General features: G+C 40.9%; 1 protein-coding gene across 2 annotated transcripts in view; it reads left to right on the forward strand.

Annotated features, from left to right (window-relative positions):
- The window catches only part of LOC128361062 (unconventional myosin-Ic-like), a 58,367-nt gene that overhangs the window by 26,183 nt on the left and 14,213 nt on the right, over positions 1-17,971 (forward strand). For both annotated transcript variants that reach the window (XM_053321625.1, XM_053321626.1), the window contains exons 2-12: positions 7,994-8,149; positions 8,612-8,727; positions 10,841-11,039; positions 11,727-11,807; positions 12,182-12,361; positions 14,001-14,099; positions 14,839-14,949; positions 16,281-16,352; positions 16,577-16,696; positions 17,144-17,217; positions 17,773-17,878. In XM_053321625.1, the coding sequence (XP_053177600.1) occupies positions 7,994-8,149; positions 8,612-8,727; positions 10,841-11,039; positions 11,727-11,807; positions 12,182-12,361; positions 14,001-14,099; positions 14,839-14,949; positions 16,281-16,352; positions 16,577-16,696; positions 17,144-17,217; positions 17,773-17,878 (1,314 nt within the window). The remainder of the gene's footprint in view (positions 1-7,993; positions 8,150-8,611; positions 8,728-10,840; positions 11,040-11,726; positions 11,808-12,181; positions 12,362-14,000; positions 14,100-14,838; positions 14,950-16,280; positions 16,353-16,576; positions 16,697-17,143; positions 17,218-17,772; positions 17,879-17,971) is intronic.

The following is a 17,971-nucleotide window of genomic DNA, read 5'->3' on the forward strand; positions in this document are numbered from 1 at the left end:
GCGAGAGAGAGAGAGGGAGGGAGGGAGAAGAAAGTGGGTGAACGAGTGGCGAGCTAGAAGAGAGCCAGAGAGGTGTGTGCAAGTGTGCGAGCAGCAGTAAGTAAGAGGAGAAGCTATGGCAGCAGCTGGATCTCAGGACAGAGGGGAAAGCTTCTAAAAACAAACTCTGGGCTAAATAGTGGTGGCGACGCGGCGCTGGAAGTCACATTCTTATAGCTGGACCGTCGGATATCAGTGGGAACGAATACCACATCCAGATCAGTCGAGAGCAGGAGCCATGAAGTACAGACCGATGGTAAGGCACCAAGTCGCCTCGCAGACAATATGGTGAAAATCAGGATGCTTTTTTACGGTACGAGTAGTCAAAGTTTGCACGGCTGCAGGATTCATACGTGAAGGGGTTAAAGGTGAAGTGGATTTGTTTTAGATTAGACTTGACATTGGAGTGGAAGACAAAGTTTTTAGGAGCTGCTTTATTAGTATCGAGCAGCTAAAGCCACGTTTAAATTGTGTAACCACCTTCATGCGCTTAAACCTCAAGGACACAGGTAAGCGAGGGACAGGTGAGACCCACATCTTTACCTCAACTGTCTCCTCTTTTTTTTTTTTTTTTTTAGCTCATCTCCTCTTTTGATCTGAGCATCCCTTCCCTCACCTCTCCTCTGTATTTGTCACGTCTATGTCAGATCTATTTGTATTCAGATCTATTTGATATCTGGGAAGGTGTGCCCTCATCGCTCTGTGTATATGTGTGTGTGTGTGTGTGTGCGTGCGTGTGTGTGTTTGCACCGCCCCAGGGCGAGGCAATCACATGGTGGTGTTGTGTGGCCGGGCAACATTCTTTGGCATTCACCGAGAGGGAGCACGTTAATGAAAAAAGCATGTGTTGATGTATCAATGAAGTATGAGTGTGTTTGTGTGTGTGTGTGTGTGTGTGTGTCTGACTTAATTTTTCATGTTGTACATCTTTTAAATAGTGAATATGTTCCTGAGCAGAACTCCCGCGGTTCCACTTAAATGTTTTGGTTCATGCACATGCGTCCACAAGGATTTTCTCATTTTAAGGATCTGTCTCTGCCTCTGCAGCAGCGTTTGCGGCTGACTGATTTGTCAGGATAGTACAATGCACTGAGAGATTCCTGACACAGTTGTCATTACTTCCTGCAGGGCATCTGACTTAAGCTCAATAGGTAGTTTATGTTGGGCTCGTGTCGACTCTCTCCAGGATATCCGCTTCAGTCAAACTTCGTCTGAACTTTAGTCTGGATGCAGCCTAGAAAGAGGGGAGTGAGAAGCTCGGGAATGGCTCTGTAAACTAGCTGGAATGCAAATTTAATGAGTCAAAAACCTCAAAGCTAAACGTCAATGGAGTATCGCTGGGGTCGGGTAAGTTACAAAGTTGCTAAATTGTTGTGGAGTGCCTGATGAAGTTATGGATGTCGCATGATTCATTTGAAATGTGAAGGTTAAAAATGAACAGTAAAAAGTGAAAATGTCTTTTTAAGGATGAACTGGGGCTAAAAAGAGTAGAAAAGAATTTTGACAGCATACAGCAGCATGTGAGTCCCACACAAAGATATTTTTGTCTCTTTTTATTTCATTAATGGTTGTAACCAGTGTGAAAAATGATCGCTGTAAGAAAAATGTCACACTTAATTGACTCCACAGTAGGGATGTTGTCATTTGAACATAGTCCCTGCCCCCTCCAGGAAGATCTCAGTTCAGGGTAAACAGTAGAAAAGCACAAATGGAGCATGTTAGGTCCTTGGTGAAGCAGTTGTGGATATCCACAGACAGACCCTGATTTGCAGCTGCTTGTGTTGTTTTGGCCCGCATGTCCGCAGGTAGGCAGGTTCATGAGAGTAGTGAGCTCGCCCCACCTGTCTGACTGCTCTGCTGAGCAGTTCCACCGTCTCCTGGGATGGAAATGAACATGCTAACTGCTAAAGCCTGGGGGCCGTTGCCATGGTAATCACAATCAAAACATTAGAAAGCAGGAATCCCTTAAGCTCTATGTGTGAAACGGGGAAACGCCTGAACATCCATACATACATATCTGCCTTTGATTATTGAATTCCCCTGTCTCACACATATACACACACACTGACTTACAGTAATACAGAGTCTAGCTCACCTCCAATTGGTTATTTATGTTTTTAATGCATATCTTCAAATCTCAATGAAAGTCGGTATGCGTGTAGGCCTGCATCGTGATTTATTGACCAGTTCCTCGTTTAATGAAGGCTGTGGTCGACTTGTGGCCCCATCAAAACCAAACAGATCACCACCAACTCCGTCGTGTGACTTGTGATGTCACACTTGGCATTATCACGGCCTCGCTGTATTCTCACAAAGGGCAACACTCATGTCTGCAAAACAAATCTAGACGTTGAGTAATTCTTCACTTCATGCCCCTCTCTCTTTCTACCAGCTCGTGCAAGAATAGGCGAGAGAGAGGAGGAGAAGTCGGTGCCAGACGACTGATTCATAAAGGAAAAATTTAGAAAAAGGGCAAATCTCTGTGCGAGTAGCGAACCATTTCTTCACTCTTTTTATCATCGTTATAGAACTTAAACAGATCATGTGAGACAGAAATCAGACGTTCTTTGTTTTCCTTCTTGCATATTTAACCTGTTTTTTGAGCAAATATTTAACTCCAGTTTGTTTAAGTGCTCTGGAGCTTATTTATTTAATAGCTCTTTGAGTCCCATCAAGCCTGATGTAAGCACACGTGGAGGCCTGTGACATGAAACTGTGTCATAGAAAGTGGAAAATACCATGTTTATATCTTTTTAAATGTAGAAACATTTGCTGATATTGATTTATTTGGACACTAACCAAAAACGAATGTGTTTTGCTGACAGGAATGGATAAAGGTCAATAAAGCAGATTAGCACTCTTGCTATTTCTTGGCCGGGTGGTGCAGGTTTAGATAGCTGTTAAGTCATTCTCATCATCATCCATCCACGGCTCATCGTGCACTCTGTATGGTGCGTTGAAAAGCAGCAGGTTGGATGAGCTTTACGTAAACACTGTGACATCTGAGCTCTCGCAGCACACCCAGGGCGATGTAAAGGTCAAGGAGAGAGCTGCTATTGTTCACAGGTCTGGACTGGATGATCGAATCTCTCTGCTATCTCCCCCTTTCTCTGCTTTCTCTTAGATCTTTGATGTTAGATGTTATTGCTCGCTCAATCCGTCATTCGAAAGAGGACAGAGGGACTGAAGGGAGGATAAAGGAATAAGAAAAATAAAGATAAGATTAAATGATGATATTTAAAAAGAGACCCATGAGGAACAGTTAAATAGGATTTGGATCAGTGATTGTATTTATCCAAACTGCATGATGTAATGTAGCTACATGAGACACCTCTGATCTTCCTCTCTTTGCTCAGTACTTTTTTATTAATGACCACAAAACTGTCATGGTGCCTAAGATTGGCACTGAATGTTTGCTCAGATTAACAGGCATGTTTACTTTATTTTTGGAATGGTTAATGATTTAAATGGAATGGTTAATGAGAATTTTTAGAATTTTAATCAATCAGTCAATCTTTATTTATATAGCACCTTTCATACAGGTTAATGTAGTTCAAAGTGCTTCACAGTTGACTGACGAGCTGATAATAAGACATAAGTGTTGACCAAGGACAACACAAAGAAGAGGAACAAAAACAAAAAAAAGTAAAATGTTATAAAAAAGGAGATAAAGTTTTAGGTGTAGTTATTGAGAACCACACTTTAAATGAAAAGAGTTAGTAGAAAAACGTTCCTGTCCATTAGTAAAGTATTTAAAAAGAAGACTAGTGGCACTGTTGTTTTGGTAAATGCTAATGTGGGCGTGTGACAGTGCCAGTTATTAGCAGATAATGTTCACTAGGTTCACCTCAGTATGATGTCTTAATGACACGTATGTCTGAGTGCTCTTGAGCAAGCGTGCTTTATAAGTGCAGTGAATCAAACTCTTATAGAGGTAGAGGTCTCAGAGTTGTACCTCTGCAGGTCTCCTCATGCTAACCTGCTTCCAAGCTCACTTGTTTGCTGCACAGGATTTGGAAAACGTGACGACATGTAGGAACTGGGTAGGCACGTACTTGGTGTGTTCCCGTGTGTTTGTTTGTGTGTGTGTGTGACTTGCGGTGAGAAAACGGGTGGAGGTCCGGTGTGCGACGCTGCACTCAGGAAAGCCAAACACTGAAAGCGGCACTGGGAAACAATGAAGTAATGGAGAGAAGAAGGGGAGCAACTGAAATGAGGAGGGAGTGTGAATGAGTGATAGAATGTATAGAGGAGGAAGAGGAGGGGAGAGGTGAAAAAACAAGGGTCTGCTTTCTTTCCTCCCAGGCGTCATAATATTTGGAGGGTTTTGCAATAAACCATGACACCTTTTATATAAATGAATGTCAGGTTTGATTCTCTTCATAGTGATTTAACCTGTTCCCAGGTGATGAATCTCTTCTAAACAGCCTGTGTCTTATAATTCTCTCCTAGGATAAAAGCAGCTGGACAGGAAGTCATAAGTTTCATATGTTTCCAGCTGCAGCAACAACAGCGTGTTTGGATTAAGAAAAAAAAGAACTAGTTAGCATGAAATAGTGAGCATAGGCTGCAAAATATAAGTTATAACACTGTCGACACTGTTTGATTGACAGGAGAGAAGTGCAGAAATATCACAGCAATGACTGATAAGCAGTGAGGAATGTTAGCCACACACATACACAGACACACACACACACACATACACATACACATATATACGCACACACACACGCACACACACACAGCTGCAGTTTCTTTGCTTTCTGAAGAGTAGTGTGAAACAATAGGTCAGCAGAGCTCATGGCGTCAAGGGGTGAGAGAAACAAGGATGTATGGGACTTGCACGTGCACACATGCTACAAGGGTGCTATGAGCATCTGTGCACTCCCTCAACCAGCAACTTTATCAGAAATACAGCAGAAGAGCAGCTCGAATGTCAGTTTACAGTGCAGCTAAACAAAGTCATGTTGTTTTTTTTAAATAAAGAGGTCAGTGAATGACTCACAAAAGTCGCAGTTTGGAGTCATTTTTTAAATGAGGAAAGAAAGGGAGACAAATATAACCCTTAAAGCAAGCAACTTTTCCCTAAGATCTTAAATAAAAACATCATTCAAGATGTCCAATGTTGTAAGAAAATCTTGAAATATATCAAATATTCAAGACTCAATTGTTAAATTCAGTGCAATATGAGGCCTGATACCTTTCTCCTTTAAACATTGTAGTGATTGAAATAATAGTCTGTGTCCATAATAGAGAGAAAAAAACATAGGGTTTGATTTCATGGTAATCTCAAAGGTTATAAATTCTAATAGTGTGTCAGCTTCCTTTTCTCAGCACTTGTCACTCTTCTTGATCTGCTGCCTGGAGAAAGTGATCAGCTGATTAACGAGGCTGATATCGGGCATTTTTAGAAAGTGCACTGCAGATTATCATCCGCCCTGCTCTTTAAATATCAGCATTGTCATATCATTGTCAACATCAGGCTTCCAGTTCCTTTAAAAGTAGCACTTACTGTACTCTCAGAGGTGTGAAGTAGCTTACAGTAAACGCAACCAATGTGTGATTTAAAAAAAACAGCTGTTTTAATGTGGAAGTCGTATATATTGTAGTTTCCCGTTAAAATCGAACAGTAAAAGTGTTTCTGAGCTGCAACCTAATTGCCTGCACTTTGGATCAGAGCCATCGTCTCGTCCCATATTTTAACAGCCTGGATTAAGAAGTAGAAGAAGAGCACAGATGAAAGCTCAGGTCATCATCAGATCATAAAGATAAGAGGTGAGTCAGCTCCTAACAGCCTCCCTCTTAGCCGGGCCACTTTCCTCTTTTAAAAGGCAGTGTAGGTAAAGTGCAGGGGGGGTCTTGGTTAATTAAAGCACATTAATATAACGGGGGGGGGGGGGTTGCTAATGGTATTTGTCGTTGCCTGAAGTTGTTTTTAAAGTCCAAAGTCCACACTGGTGTCCTGTGGTTTCTCTCCATGTGTGAAGCACTACAGGACACTGACGCTCTCCTTTTTGAAAAGCCAAGATCAATCATGCTCGTGCATACTTGTGTGAAATCTGCTCAAGATGTCGTGCAAGTGTGTCTTCTCTTTCATTCTTTTCTCTCTCTTTTATTCCTCTTCCTCTCACATCTCTCTCTCCTGTCTCACTCGGCGTTAATTAATATGTCCTCTCCTCCCTCAAGCGTTCTCCTCTCTTCTCTTTCTCCATCTCTTCTTTGCGGTCTCCTGAGGGATAAAGACTACTGTGCTGCTTAACACAACAACAACACCTGCTGTACTTTGTGTGTGTGTGTGTGTGTGTGTGTGTGTGTGTGTCCCTGTGCTTGCTGTCCCTGCCTCTACTCTCCAGCACAAGTCTAGTAGCTGGTTTTGGTCCAACTGGGTACATGTTAAATATGGATGTGGGCAACATTCGCAATCTTATGCTTAAAACTCAGGCTTCTATTTTAGAAAGCGGCTTCCTGAGCAAACGTGTCGATGATCTTAATCATGTAAGTTTTGCAATTTCACTTCTAATGCTAAGTTAGTATATATATTATTTTAGATATGTGCGACCTAGGTGGTGTTTTGTTGCACTTTGGTTGAAGTAATAACTTTTTGTTTCTCCCACATCTGTATTTGACTCCATCTCCAGTTGTTGGATATGTTAGGATCACTTAGAGATTGTTCTAAAGAAAACATTGGATGAAGTACAAACAGAAAATCTCCATTTTGTTTAGTTGTATGTGTTTGTGTATGTGAGGTCTTTTGTACTTCAAACAGTGGATCTTGGCATTGGTCTGAATGTGCTCTATTGTAGGTGGAACGCTGTTGGGGGGGGGGGGGGACTTCGGATTTTCTCTAAAGTCCTAAAAGATGTGAAGTTACGGGACAGGAAGGACTAAATTAACCGCTCGGGGGTTTACTTGCACACAAAAGGGGTTTTATCTCAATAAACAATGCAGCTGATTTGGATCTTTGGTGAGGCCGGCGGTCAAAGTTTATGGATTGAAGCTGATGGATTATTTGTGCTCATATTTAATATCAAATTTTAGAGTGTATAGCCAGGATACACTTTTAACCCATAACATATGTAACCATTTGTGATAAGGGGCCCTTTGAATTTTAGGATGAAAGTTAATTCTTGACCTTGACATATCATTTCAACATAAGCTACGCCTTTCCAGCTCTTTCAACAGCAACTCATGACCTTCTTTATCATGTATGAATACTGAGATTTGGTAGAAAGCTCAAGAAAAAGATATCAAGTGGACCATGAGATATGATTCTTTGGTCAGAAAATGTGTTTTTTAAAGAAAAAAGTTAAATACTGAGCAGGACATGTAACGGATGAAAAATAAATTTGTCAGCACTCTCTGTTGTTATGGTGACAGTTTCAAAAATGACTTCAAAATGTATCTTTGGCATTCCTGTGCTCAAATTTCTTTTTACTTCATCAGCCAACATATGCTGATAGAAATACATCCAGACTAAACTAGTATCAGCCGATATAGCAGTCCAACCGATCTATCAGTCTATAAATGACACAAACTTGCTGGCAAAGTTTCTTCCACCTCCATCATCACAGTTTGAATCCCACAGTGACCTAATGTCTGTACCTGTTTCTTACTGTCTGTTGTTGGTGTGTTAAAATAGTGCATTTTTTACACTATATTCTACCAGTAAGTTGTCCTCCAGTTGATGCTGCACTGATTTATGATTTTGATTGCCGGTTTATTCTTCTCACTCGTTATTTAGTCAAACAAAGATGGATTATGTGTGTATGTGCAAGCGTTTGTGTGGAGCATTTGCTGTTTTTCATTCCCTCCCTTCTCTATTTCTCCAGTTTCTCCTCCTTTTTGCGGGGGACAGGCAAACGATGATTGATGAAGTATCACAGTACATAGGTTATGTTGTAATGCTCATTCACTTACCCCGCCTCCTCATCCTCCTCTCTCTGTTCTCCTCTAGGTGGTGGCTAGTGACGGGGTGCGGGCTATGATGGAGTCAGCCCTGACAGCCAGAGACCGGGTGGGCGTGCAGGACTTTGTCCTGCTGGAGAACTTCACCAGCGAGGGCTCGTTCATCGAGAACCTGCGCAAACGCTTCAAAGAGAACCTCATCTATGTAAGCAGATGTATTGTCTCAATGGCAGTTATACAGAACCTTTTAGATACAGCCACACCTACAGAACCAGAGATTGTAAATAGAAGTTTAGCCTGTCATCCCTTGTACTTTAAGACTTGGATACTCTAGCCAATTATTGATGAAACTGAGGTCCATTAATGCCTGCAGAAGTTGAGCTTCTGTTGCTGTTCATTATGTGTTTAAAAACTGACCAAAATAGCTTATTAGCATCTTCTTTATACCTTTTTATAACCTTGACTTTTAGCATTCACTCCAAAATGCAGCATTATGTTTCAATTGGAAGAGGACCAACACCTTGTATAGTTCAGTTATTTGGTTCTACCCAAGTTTAAAGGAGTTTAGTTAGATATCAGTTGTCTCAGTCCAGGTCTTGTCTTGTTTAATCTTACTACAAGTGGATCTTTTCATGTGATGTGAACAGTATATTTTCCTCTCCGTCAGACGTACATTGGTTCAGTGCTGGTGTCAGTTAACCCTTACAAAGATCTGGAGATCTACACCAAGAACCACATGGAGCGGTACCGCGGGGTCAACTTCTACGAGGTCTCGCCACACATGTAAGTACACAACCTCTGCACACCTTACAGTCCGTGGGTCAGACCTAGCACTACATTGACAAAAGACTTGAATTAACAAATGACAGTCAACAATCATTCTTTTCAGTAGTATCCTCATTTGTGTGAGAAATGATTCAGCGCATTTCGTTGTTATTACAGGTGGAACATTTTTTACTCATTGGCACAAACGTCATTCACAGTGAACAGTGTGTTTAGTGTTGTCTGTTGTTTTTCTCCTACACTAAAATAAAGCATCAGTTAACACTTATAGGCTTTTCCCCCCACAGTCGAAACATTTGTGGCACCGGTGTGTGTGTGTGTTCAGTGTATTTGTGAATGTTTGAAGAGTCAACAAGCTGCGTAATGCTCTCATGGTCTGACCGTTCTTCTCTCTATCGGTCAGACGGTCTGTAAGACATCATGGCATGAGGCATGAGTGTTTGTTTGAAAGGTTGCCACAGGAATGGTGAGGGAATCCCCCATTAAATCCTCCCAGACCCTGTAGGTCAGCTACAAAACAATCAAGTTCATTATAGAGGCTCAAAGTGGCGTCATCGAAACATTCTCAAACCTCACGCTAGCTCTTTCTCTCTCTCTGCTCGATTCCACTGGTAGTTTATTTTTCCTCTTCTCTTCGCTTCAGTACTTGAGTGTACGGCCAAATGTTTTCTCTCCCCATGAGTGGAAAGAAAGTTGTGCTTTGGCAAGTGGAGATGGAGGGCTAAAGAGAGAGAGCGAGAGTGAGCAAGAGAAAGGGGGGCGGGGGGGATAAGCAAATGATGGTACCAGGCAAGAGATTTCCTCCCAAGAGAGAGGGAATTCCTCTGACCTGAACCTGAACCCCCCCGCAGCTCACAGCCACCTCCCAATATCACACTAATAGGGTTCACACATATAATCTGATGCTGCTATAGCCAAGCTGCTGTTTTTCTTCTTTCTAAATCTTCCAGCAATTAGTCTGGTGTCAGAAATGTGTCCAAACAGGCTGAAACAACATAGCGGTGCTGATAACAGCATGGGGCTGATAAATGATACTGTAACTAAAAGCGGCTGCACTCCAGTATGGACTTTATGATTCATACTGGTAGTCAGTCCAGTGTCTTTCCATGTTCACACTGTATGAGGTGTTACCATGTGATACTTTCCAAACACAAGTTCTCCAAGACACACTAAGTGTTAAGTTTTTTAGACAGAACATCATCATAATGACTGATGAATGAATCTCAACTGTTTCAGTACTACACAGATTTAGTGATTTTTTTTAAATGTCATTTAATCATTTAGAACGTTTTATTTAATTAGTATTTAATTTTTTTTCTTCTCTTTTATTATGTTTAACTGATAACGCTTAGAATTTAAAATGTCAATGGAAAACACTTACGCCAATATTTAAAGCTATAATCAATATTTTTTTGTTGGCAATAATTTACATAACTACATGTAATGTTAAAAGAGTCACTTGTAGATAATTATCACCCACCTCTGTAGATCTTCAGAGCTTTTTAGTATCTTTCAGCTCATTGTTTTGGTTTTACTGCCTGCAACTTTACCGTTTTGGTTCATTCTCACGGCTCTCATCATTCTCACCATTTGTTTTCAGCAAAAAAAAGCTCTGAAAACCATCTCTACGTTTCCGAAAGTTAGTGATTAGCTGGTTAGATGTAAAGAAGTCAACATTTATCAGGTGGCAATAAGTACTAATGTTGTTCTGTATCTGCTGATTGTGTAAATAAGCACTTGTTAGCCACCAAGTTACATTTTTTCAAGTGATGGAATTTAAATATGTTTATAGCTTGTGTTCAAAAGATGTTGGGCACTTTATTTGATAACTGCTATAATATTAAAAGGTTTTCTGTACCAATTCCAGGATTTTTGTTTAAATCTGCCAATGTAAAATATTTCTCTCTACTTCACCTAAAGCACTTGGTTTATTTCCCCTGGGTATGAAATGTGCAAAATAAGTAGTTTGCTTTGTTAAGCGATGATTTCTTGTCTAAAACCCTGAGCATCTAAAGCTGTTTCCCTGTCTATAGTCCAAGCTTTGTTGCCCATTTGTCTCCAAACATCTTGAGACAGTCTCCCTGATTGCGTCTCTCCCTATCTGCTCCTCTAGCTACGCGGTGGCAGATAACTCTTACCGCTCCATGAGGACAGAGAGGAAGGACCAGTGCATCCTGATCTCCGGCGAGAGCGGTGCCGGGAAGACGGAGGCGTCCAAGAAGATCCTGCAGTATTACGCCGTCACCTGTCCGGCCAGTGACCAGGTGCAGACCGTCAAAGACCGCCTGCTGCAATCCAACCCTGTGCTGGAGGTGAGACTCCATTCTGCTCGTGGACCACACAGAAAGCTTTTCAGCATATTGGATTATGCTGTCACATTTATCAAGCTGCTGATTGATGACAGAGGGAGATAGTGTGTATTAGTTTGTTGATGAATATGAGGCTGATATTTTCTTTTTATAAATCAATCTGTCAGCAGTTTGAAATAAGGCTGATAACCTCGAGATTAAAATGAAGAAATATAAATCATGAGTAATATGTTCATATCTTTTTATCAAGGTGGAAATCTGTCATTCACCTGCTGATAAGTGCCAACACATCATTTTTTACATTTAAAATATGATTAATACTCTTAACATTATATTCAGTTTAAAACATGTATTTAAAGCTATTCAAGATACTGTAGAAACCATTATTCCTGTTTAAGGTTGTTTAGGATAATGAAGGCAATAGGGAAGTGTTAAGTTTACAGGAGCGCTTGTTTCGATGTGTGGCATGTCTCATCCAGATGCTGTCCAGATGTGTATGTGTGTATGCGTGCGCTGTGCCCTGTAATCTGTCCAACTGTAGACAAACACTGCAGGGACTCTTACCTTCTTGTCTGCCTCCTCATCTTTATGACACTCTCTCTGTTTAACTGTTATCTCTCTTCCTCCTTAATCCACCACTTCTCACTCCTCTCCCTCTCTCTCTCTTTCTCTCGTCTTTTTTCCCTCCAGGCCTTCGGCAATGCCAAGACGTTGCGTAACGACAACTCGAGTCGCTTTGGCAAGTACATGGACATTCAGTTTGACTTCAAGGTGAGCATGATGGTCTGATTTACACTGGCAGTTACTTTAAACACGCTCCAACAAGTCCATCTTTAGAGGGAGGATATTGATTGTTGCAAGAATCTAAAATATTGTTCCTCTTATGTATTGAAAATCCTAAAATAAAAACTTTTTTTTGCATGCCAACATAAGAAAATGTAATGATTTCTATTCCCACAACTTCCCCATGATCTTTCTTTTGATTTTCGACATGAATCACATCACTCCCTCTCTCCTGCATCTGTGCTTGTGGACGCACAATATTTGCCTGCATGTTTATAATCACACCTCAGTACCGTAGCCTCAACCTCTCCTCCTCCTCCTACTCCTCCCCCTTCCCTCCCTGGCCTTTGTCCCGTCGGCAGGGTGCCCCAGTTGGAGGCCACATCATCAACTACCTGCTGGAGAAGTCTCGGGTGGTCCACCAGAACCACGGGGAGAGGAACTTCCACATTTTCTATCAGCTGATCGAAGGAGGGGAAGAAGACCTGCTGAGACGCCTGGGCTTAGAGAGGAATCCTCAGCAGTACCAGTATCTGGTTAAAGTAAGCATATAGGACTGACATTTGTGTGTGTGTGTGTGTGTGTGTGTGTGTGTGAAGTGTCGGTAAACATATCGGATGAGTATTTATAATGTCTTTGTGGTAAAAACTGTTAAAAACTTGGGTGTGGTATGCATCTTTCTGCAGGGCTGGAAGGTGTGAAATGTTTCAATAGAAGTGCTATGGGTGTGCCATATTAGCATGTATGGTAATATGGCTATACATTTTTATGCCATTAAAATGAGCAACCAGTGTCATTTAGTTATGATGCTTTGTTTGTCTTTTTTAGTATCTCTATATATTTATATATATTGTTATGCTGTAATTATGCTGTGCTGATGAAGTGATGATATGAACAGCATGAGTATGAAAAAGGTTAGGTACAAGAAAAAGCCAGAAATCACTTGAAAAGAGCCAAGCAGCTGATCTGACATATAAACAACCAGAAACAACAGATTTTGAAATGAATAACAGAATGTTGTGCAATTACATCATGATTAATGTCATTATTGTGAAACTATCCTGCAATATCATATTCATTTAATTTAACAGATCTTTCCCAATACGTCATATTATGCAATATAAACATTAATTTTAGTTTAAACAAAAGAAGCCAAACTTTTCAAATGTAACATAATAAAATATAATCTAAGCACAACCAGCGGTGCAGTCTGAAATTAGCCCAAAATATGACTGAATTCAGTGAATATCTGGAAAGGAGGTAGTAGATAAGATTCCAGGATTACTTTTTGAATAAAGTATAAAGATTTGATGGCCAGCTCTATCACTAGGTAGCTGTTTTTTATGTGGATACCTACTCTGCACTGTGCTGTGTGATGAGATGTATAGTGATGCTCACTTTCTGTCGAGACAGCTAAGTTAATAAATTACTGAAAATGACATAGTTTTATACCATACTGTATTCAGTTGTTCAGCACTTTCTTATTACATCACAGAGAAGCTGTGTTTATGTTTCTTCCTGCAGTTTTGCATGTACTACATGGTCTCAATGGCATGCACTACACTAGCATGAACATGAATGAATGCAGCGGTTTGATGTGTGGTTTATTACAGACATATTAATAAAACAACCTGCCGAAGGGGAATTACCTGCAGCCATGCCAAATCATACTTAAGTTAGACAGTGAAGTCATTCCTGAGCCACACCTCTGTAGATGAATGTAAACCACCTGTAAATTCTGTTGCAGCAGGATCTTACTCTATCCTGTCAGAAGCCATAGGTCTGTAGCCTCTGCATGTTGAGTGTATATGTGTATGTGTGTGTCCCAGTGGGAGCTCTGGTTAATAGGCTCTCAGTAAGAGGCTCTCTGTGCAGCGAGAGGAACTTTCCTCAGGGGGTGGGGATCTGCCTTAAGGGCACTAGCTTCACCTCCCTTCAGTGAACACACACCAACAGCTACAGAGCAAAAACATTTCACGTGCACGCTCGTGCAAATAGGTGTTTACATGACGTGTCAATGGGAGCTCACATCACATGTAAACACCTATTAAGATAATTTATGGATTTTTGCCCTGCGTGTTATTAAATTTGCAAACTAGATTAAGAGCCTGAAGTAGACAGGAAGTAAACAGTGTTTTGAGTGCTTTAGCTTGTTTGTGTGTGTGTGTGTGTTTTCCGTAGGGTAACTGTCCCAAAGTGAGCTCCATCAATGACCGCAGTGATTGGAAGGTGGTGAGGAAAGCCTTGAGCGTGATTGGCTTCAATGAGGACGACGTGGAGGTGAGCGAGTCCAAGCAGTGGAAATGAAGCCTGACATGTTGACACCTTCTTTACTACCTAAAGTAGTAAAGAAGGTGTGAAAACTAGAAAAGTATCAGCTGAAAGTGATGATCTCTCTTCCTGAGTATCTAAATATGTTGCACTTTGGTTTTCCTTCTTTCTCTCACTTCTACTAAGTAATTGAAGTTTGCACCACACAAACACTATTACCACCCTCACTATGTGTGTTAACAGCAATATATATAAGCAGTAAAGTTCTCCATGTGCCTGAGGGGGCTGAGGCTGTTCCTGTGGATATATTTGTGTGTGTGTGTGTGTGTGTGTGTGTGTGTGTGTGTGTGTGTGTGTGTGTGTGTGTGTGTATGATATTATACGGTGAGAACTTGTTTGTGCTCAGCGTGGGAGTTTTCCTACATGCTCAGGAGTCTGGGCTCGCTTCCAGAGCTCAAGAACCTCACACTGCTTATAGAGTGAGGAGCAGGTGTGTGTGTATGTGTGTTAGCCTAATTTTAATCACTCACCCTTATCTGCCTAGTCGCTCATAAAGATAGGCTCAGCAGTAACCACAGATCTGTATAATTCATCTCCTTACCTTTGTTCTCTCCCTCCTCCCTTCAATCCTTCTTCTTCTAATTATCTCTCCTTCTTCTACTCTCTCTCTCTCTCTCTCTCGCTCTCGCTCTCGCTCTCTCTCTCTCTCTCTCTCTCTCTCTCTGTGTGTGTGTGTTTGCCTGTGTAGGAGCTGTTGAACATCATCGCCAGTGTGCTCCACCTGGGGAACGTGCAGTACGGCGGAGAGGACGGCATCGCCTGCATCACCTCCGACACTCAGATAAAGTACCTGGCCAGGGTAAGACACTGCACCGAGCAGGTTCATAAACACTCCTAACAGGCTGCCGGTGAAAAAAAGGCTCAGATCAAGCATTTAGGATCTCTCCTAGGAACATTAAACAAGGACTAAAATAGTCCATCCTCAGAGGAGGACTTTAGAGGTATTTATGAGGCTTTCTACACTTATTTACAGCAAGGAGAGGAAATACTGTCAGCAGAGAGAGTGATGTCACTGCTTTATGACTCTCAAAGCCATAAAGTAGAAATTATGATGACCTATTACAGTTTTTATGATGTGTGAGGTATTGAATATTAGAAGAAGATTAAGTTGGAAATGAAGGAAATAGCAGCATAGGCTTTATGTGTAAGTAACTAATTTATCCAATATGCAAAATTTTACATACATATCCTAAATCTCATAGTATTATATATATTATACTTTTTTTCCCCATTTGCATAATATGTTTTTAACACTAGCAGGACTTATGAAATAGGGTTTAAGAATAAATTTAAAGACAATAAATTAGTATCTATTGTGATTCAACTGTGTAAATAAGTCAGCCCTATCAATGACATCATGTTATTAAATCATAGCGCCACATCATGAAAATGATTCCATAATAATATAAAAACTCTGTGTCTCCCAAATATTACAGTCCACATTCAAGCTGAAATAAATGAATGCAATTAGATTATATCTGTTATAATTAAGTTCCATGTTGGCATTAGGCCAGGAAACAGGGAGTCCTTAGCCATTGTTTGTGCATCCTTTACCACTCTTAAGCAGGCAATATAAAAGGTAATTCATCCCAGTCTTCATCCCACACAAAGTCAATTGCAAAAAAATGCTTCTGTTTTTTATCATAATTATCTGTTCATGACTTCATTGTTATAAATATTTCCAAAACATTCCTCTTCCCACTCATTGTTTCTGCCTGAAAGCAATCTGCTGCTAACTCCAACATGTTGGAACACCTCTGAAGCTTGCCTCAATATTTACTTAGTCCAGTTAGGAATGACTTCCTGCTCTGTGAAGCTTGATAAGTATTCACATTCACATATCTGTTTATTCCTAGTAATGCTGGTTAAGACTTAGTCAATGATGTCATTTGCACATTACAGATCATGAAAAAAGAAAAAACAGATCATGCTTTGTATACAATAGCCTCCATTCATTTCCGCTGCAGTCTTCTAATTACGCCTGATGTCAGACATGATCAACAGATACCATCCGCAGTGATGTCACAGCGGCTGAGCGGGCCGACGTCTGTCTGTTGACATTTTTTGGGGATCATTTATTTATAGTGATGGGGCTGCACCGCACGCTCTAATGTTGTTGTGCTTTTCCAGTTGTTAGGAGTGAATGGGACGGTGCTGACGGAGGCACTCACACACAAGAAGATAATTGCCAAGGGGGAGGAGGTAAGTTTGAATATTACACACACTCATTGTAGCAGCAGTGTGCGATAAGCATTTGTATACAAAGCTTTCCTGTCTGTGTAATGTCTGGTCTGATCCAGTGTAATTACATTGTAACTTGTCGCTGCTGCTTTCTGTGTGCCTCTGTCTCTCGTCGCCATCTCTCACCCTCCTCTCTCTCTCTCTCTGTGTGTGTGTGTGTGTGTGTGTGTGTGTTTCGTCTTCAGTTGATGAGCCCTCTCAACCTAGAGCAGGCATCCTCAGCTCGGGATGCTTTGTCCAAGGCAGTGTATGGACGCACCTTCACCTGGCTGGTTAACAAGATTAATGCTTCACTGGCATACAAGGTATACAAACACACACAAATATTCACTCTCTACAGTAACCGTGGCAACTTCCCATTCAAGGAATGTACATTTTTGACCTCATCTTACTCTCAGGAATTCGTATCACCTTCTATTGATGATATTACATCTATTAAACTGAAAACAAACTTGACCCAAACTGTAGTGCAGAACATGTGGTAGTGTCCCGTTCATTTTGTGACAGGACAGCTCCACCTTGTGGACTTTAACCAGTCCAACAAGTGAGCACAAGGCCTGGAGTCTCATCTCTGTGGCAGCTGTTACATGCAAGCATTACACCAATAAACTCATATGAGCCCCAATATGTGTTTTTTTTCTTGAATACAACTACATAAAATCAGATTGTAATATTTAAAAATATTGTGTGCAGTGTCTGCAGTTTTCCGTCATATAGATATAAAGATGAGTTTTGTTGTTTTTCTTCAACAGGACGACTCGTACAAGAATTACTCAGTCATCGGCCTGCTGGATATCTATGGCTTTGAGGTCTTCCAGAACAACAGGTACAGTATTAATGATTTTAGGTTCATCATTTAGTCCATTATTGGTTTATAGATAGTAATGCTGAATTTAAACCTTTCATGAGGTTTGTTCAACAGCTACAAATCCGTCTAAACAAGAAAGTAATTGAAACACTGAAATTTAACCCACACAATCTGATTTTTATTTTTTTAATTTAAAAACTAAATAGCAATGTAGAAGAATGTAGAATTTTCTGAAGCTGTCAGCTGCATCTTATAGTCTTCACCAGCTGCTAGAGTTTGCACAGTTGCTTACTGAGCAACCTGAGTCAACGGTGTATGATGAGATGAAAAAGTTAGTGGACCCCCTCAAACTGCTATTTATGCAGACAATAATTAACCTTCAACCTTAACCTATACAGTAACCTATGTTTAAATACAGGATGCTATGAATTACAGTAATTGGGTAACACTAGCCTTTAGCGAAGGATCGGTCACCAGCCACTCAGTCAAAGTCACCCACTACCGAAATAGCATGTTTGTGACATGTTTTTTTCCCCCCCTTGAGCTAACATGTCTGCTGTTGTTGTTTTGCAGCTTTGAGCAGTTCTGTATCAACTACTGTAACGAGAAGCTGCAGCAGCTATTCATTGAGCTCACCCTCAAGTCGGAGCAGGACGAGTACGAGGCCGAAGGCATCACGGTCAGACGCCACTTTCTTCCCTTCTTCCTCTCACACACACACACATCCCTCCTTCATAGTGCAGTACAACGTATGAGAAATGAACACCTGGAG

Source organism: Scomber japonicus, chromosome 6 (assembly GCF_027409825.1).
Source record: "Scomber japonicus isolate fScoJap1 chromosome 6, fScoJap1.pri, whole genome shotgun sequence".
NCBI lineage: Eukaryota > Metazoa > Chordata > Actinopteri > Scombriformes > Scombridae > Scomber > Scomber japonicus.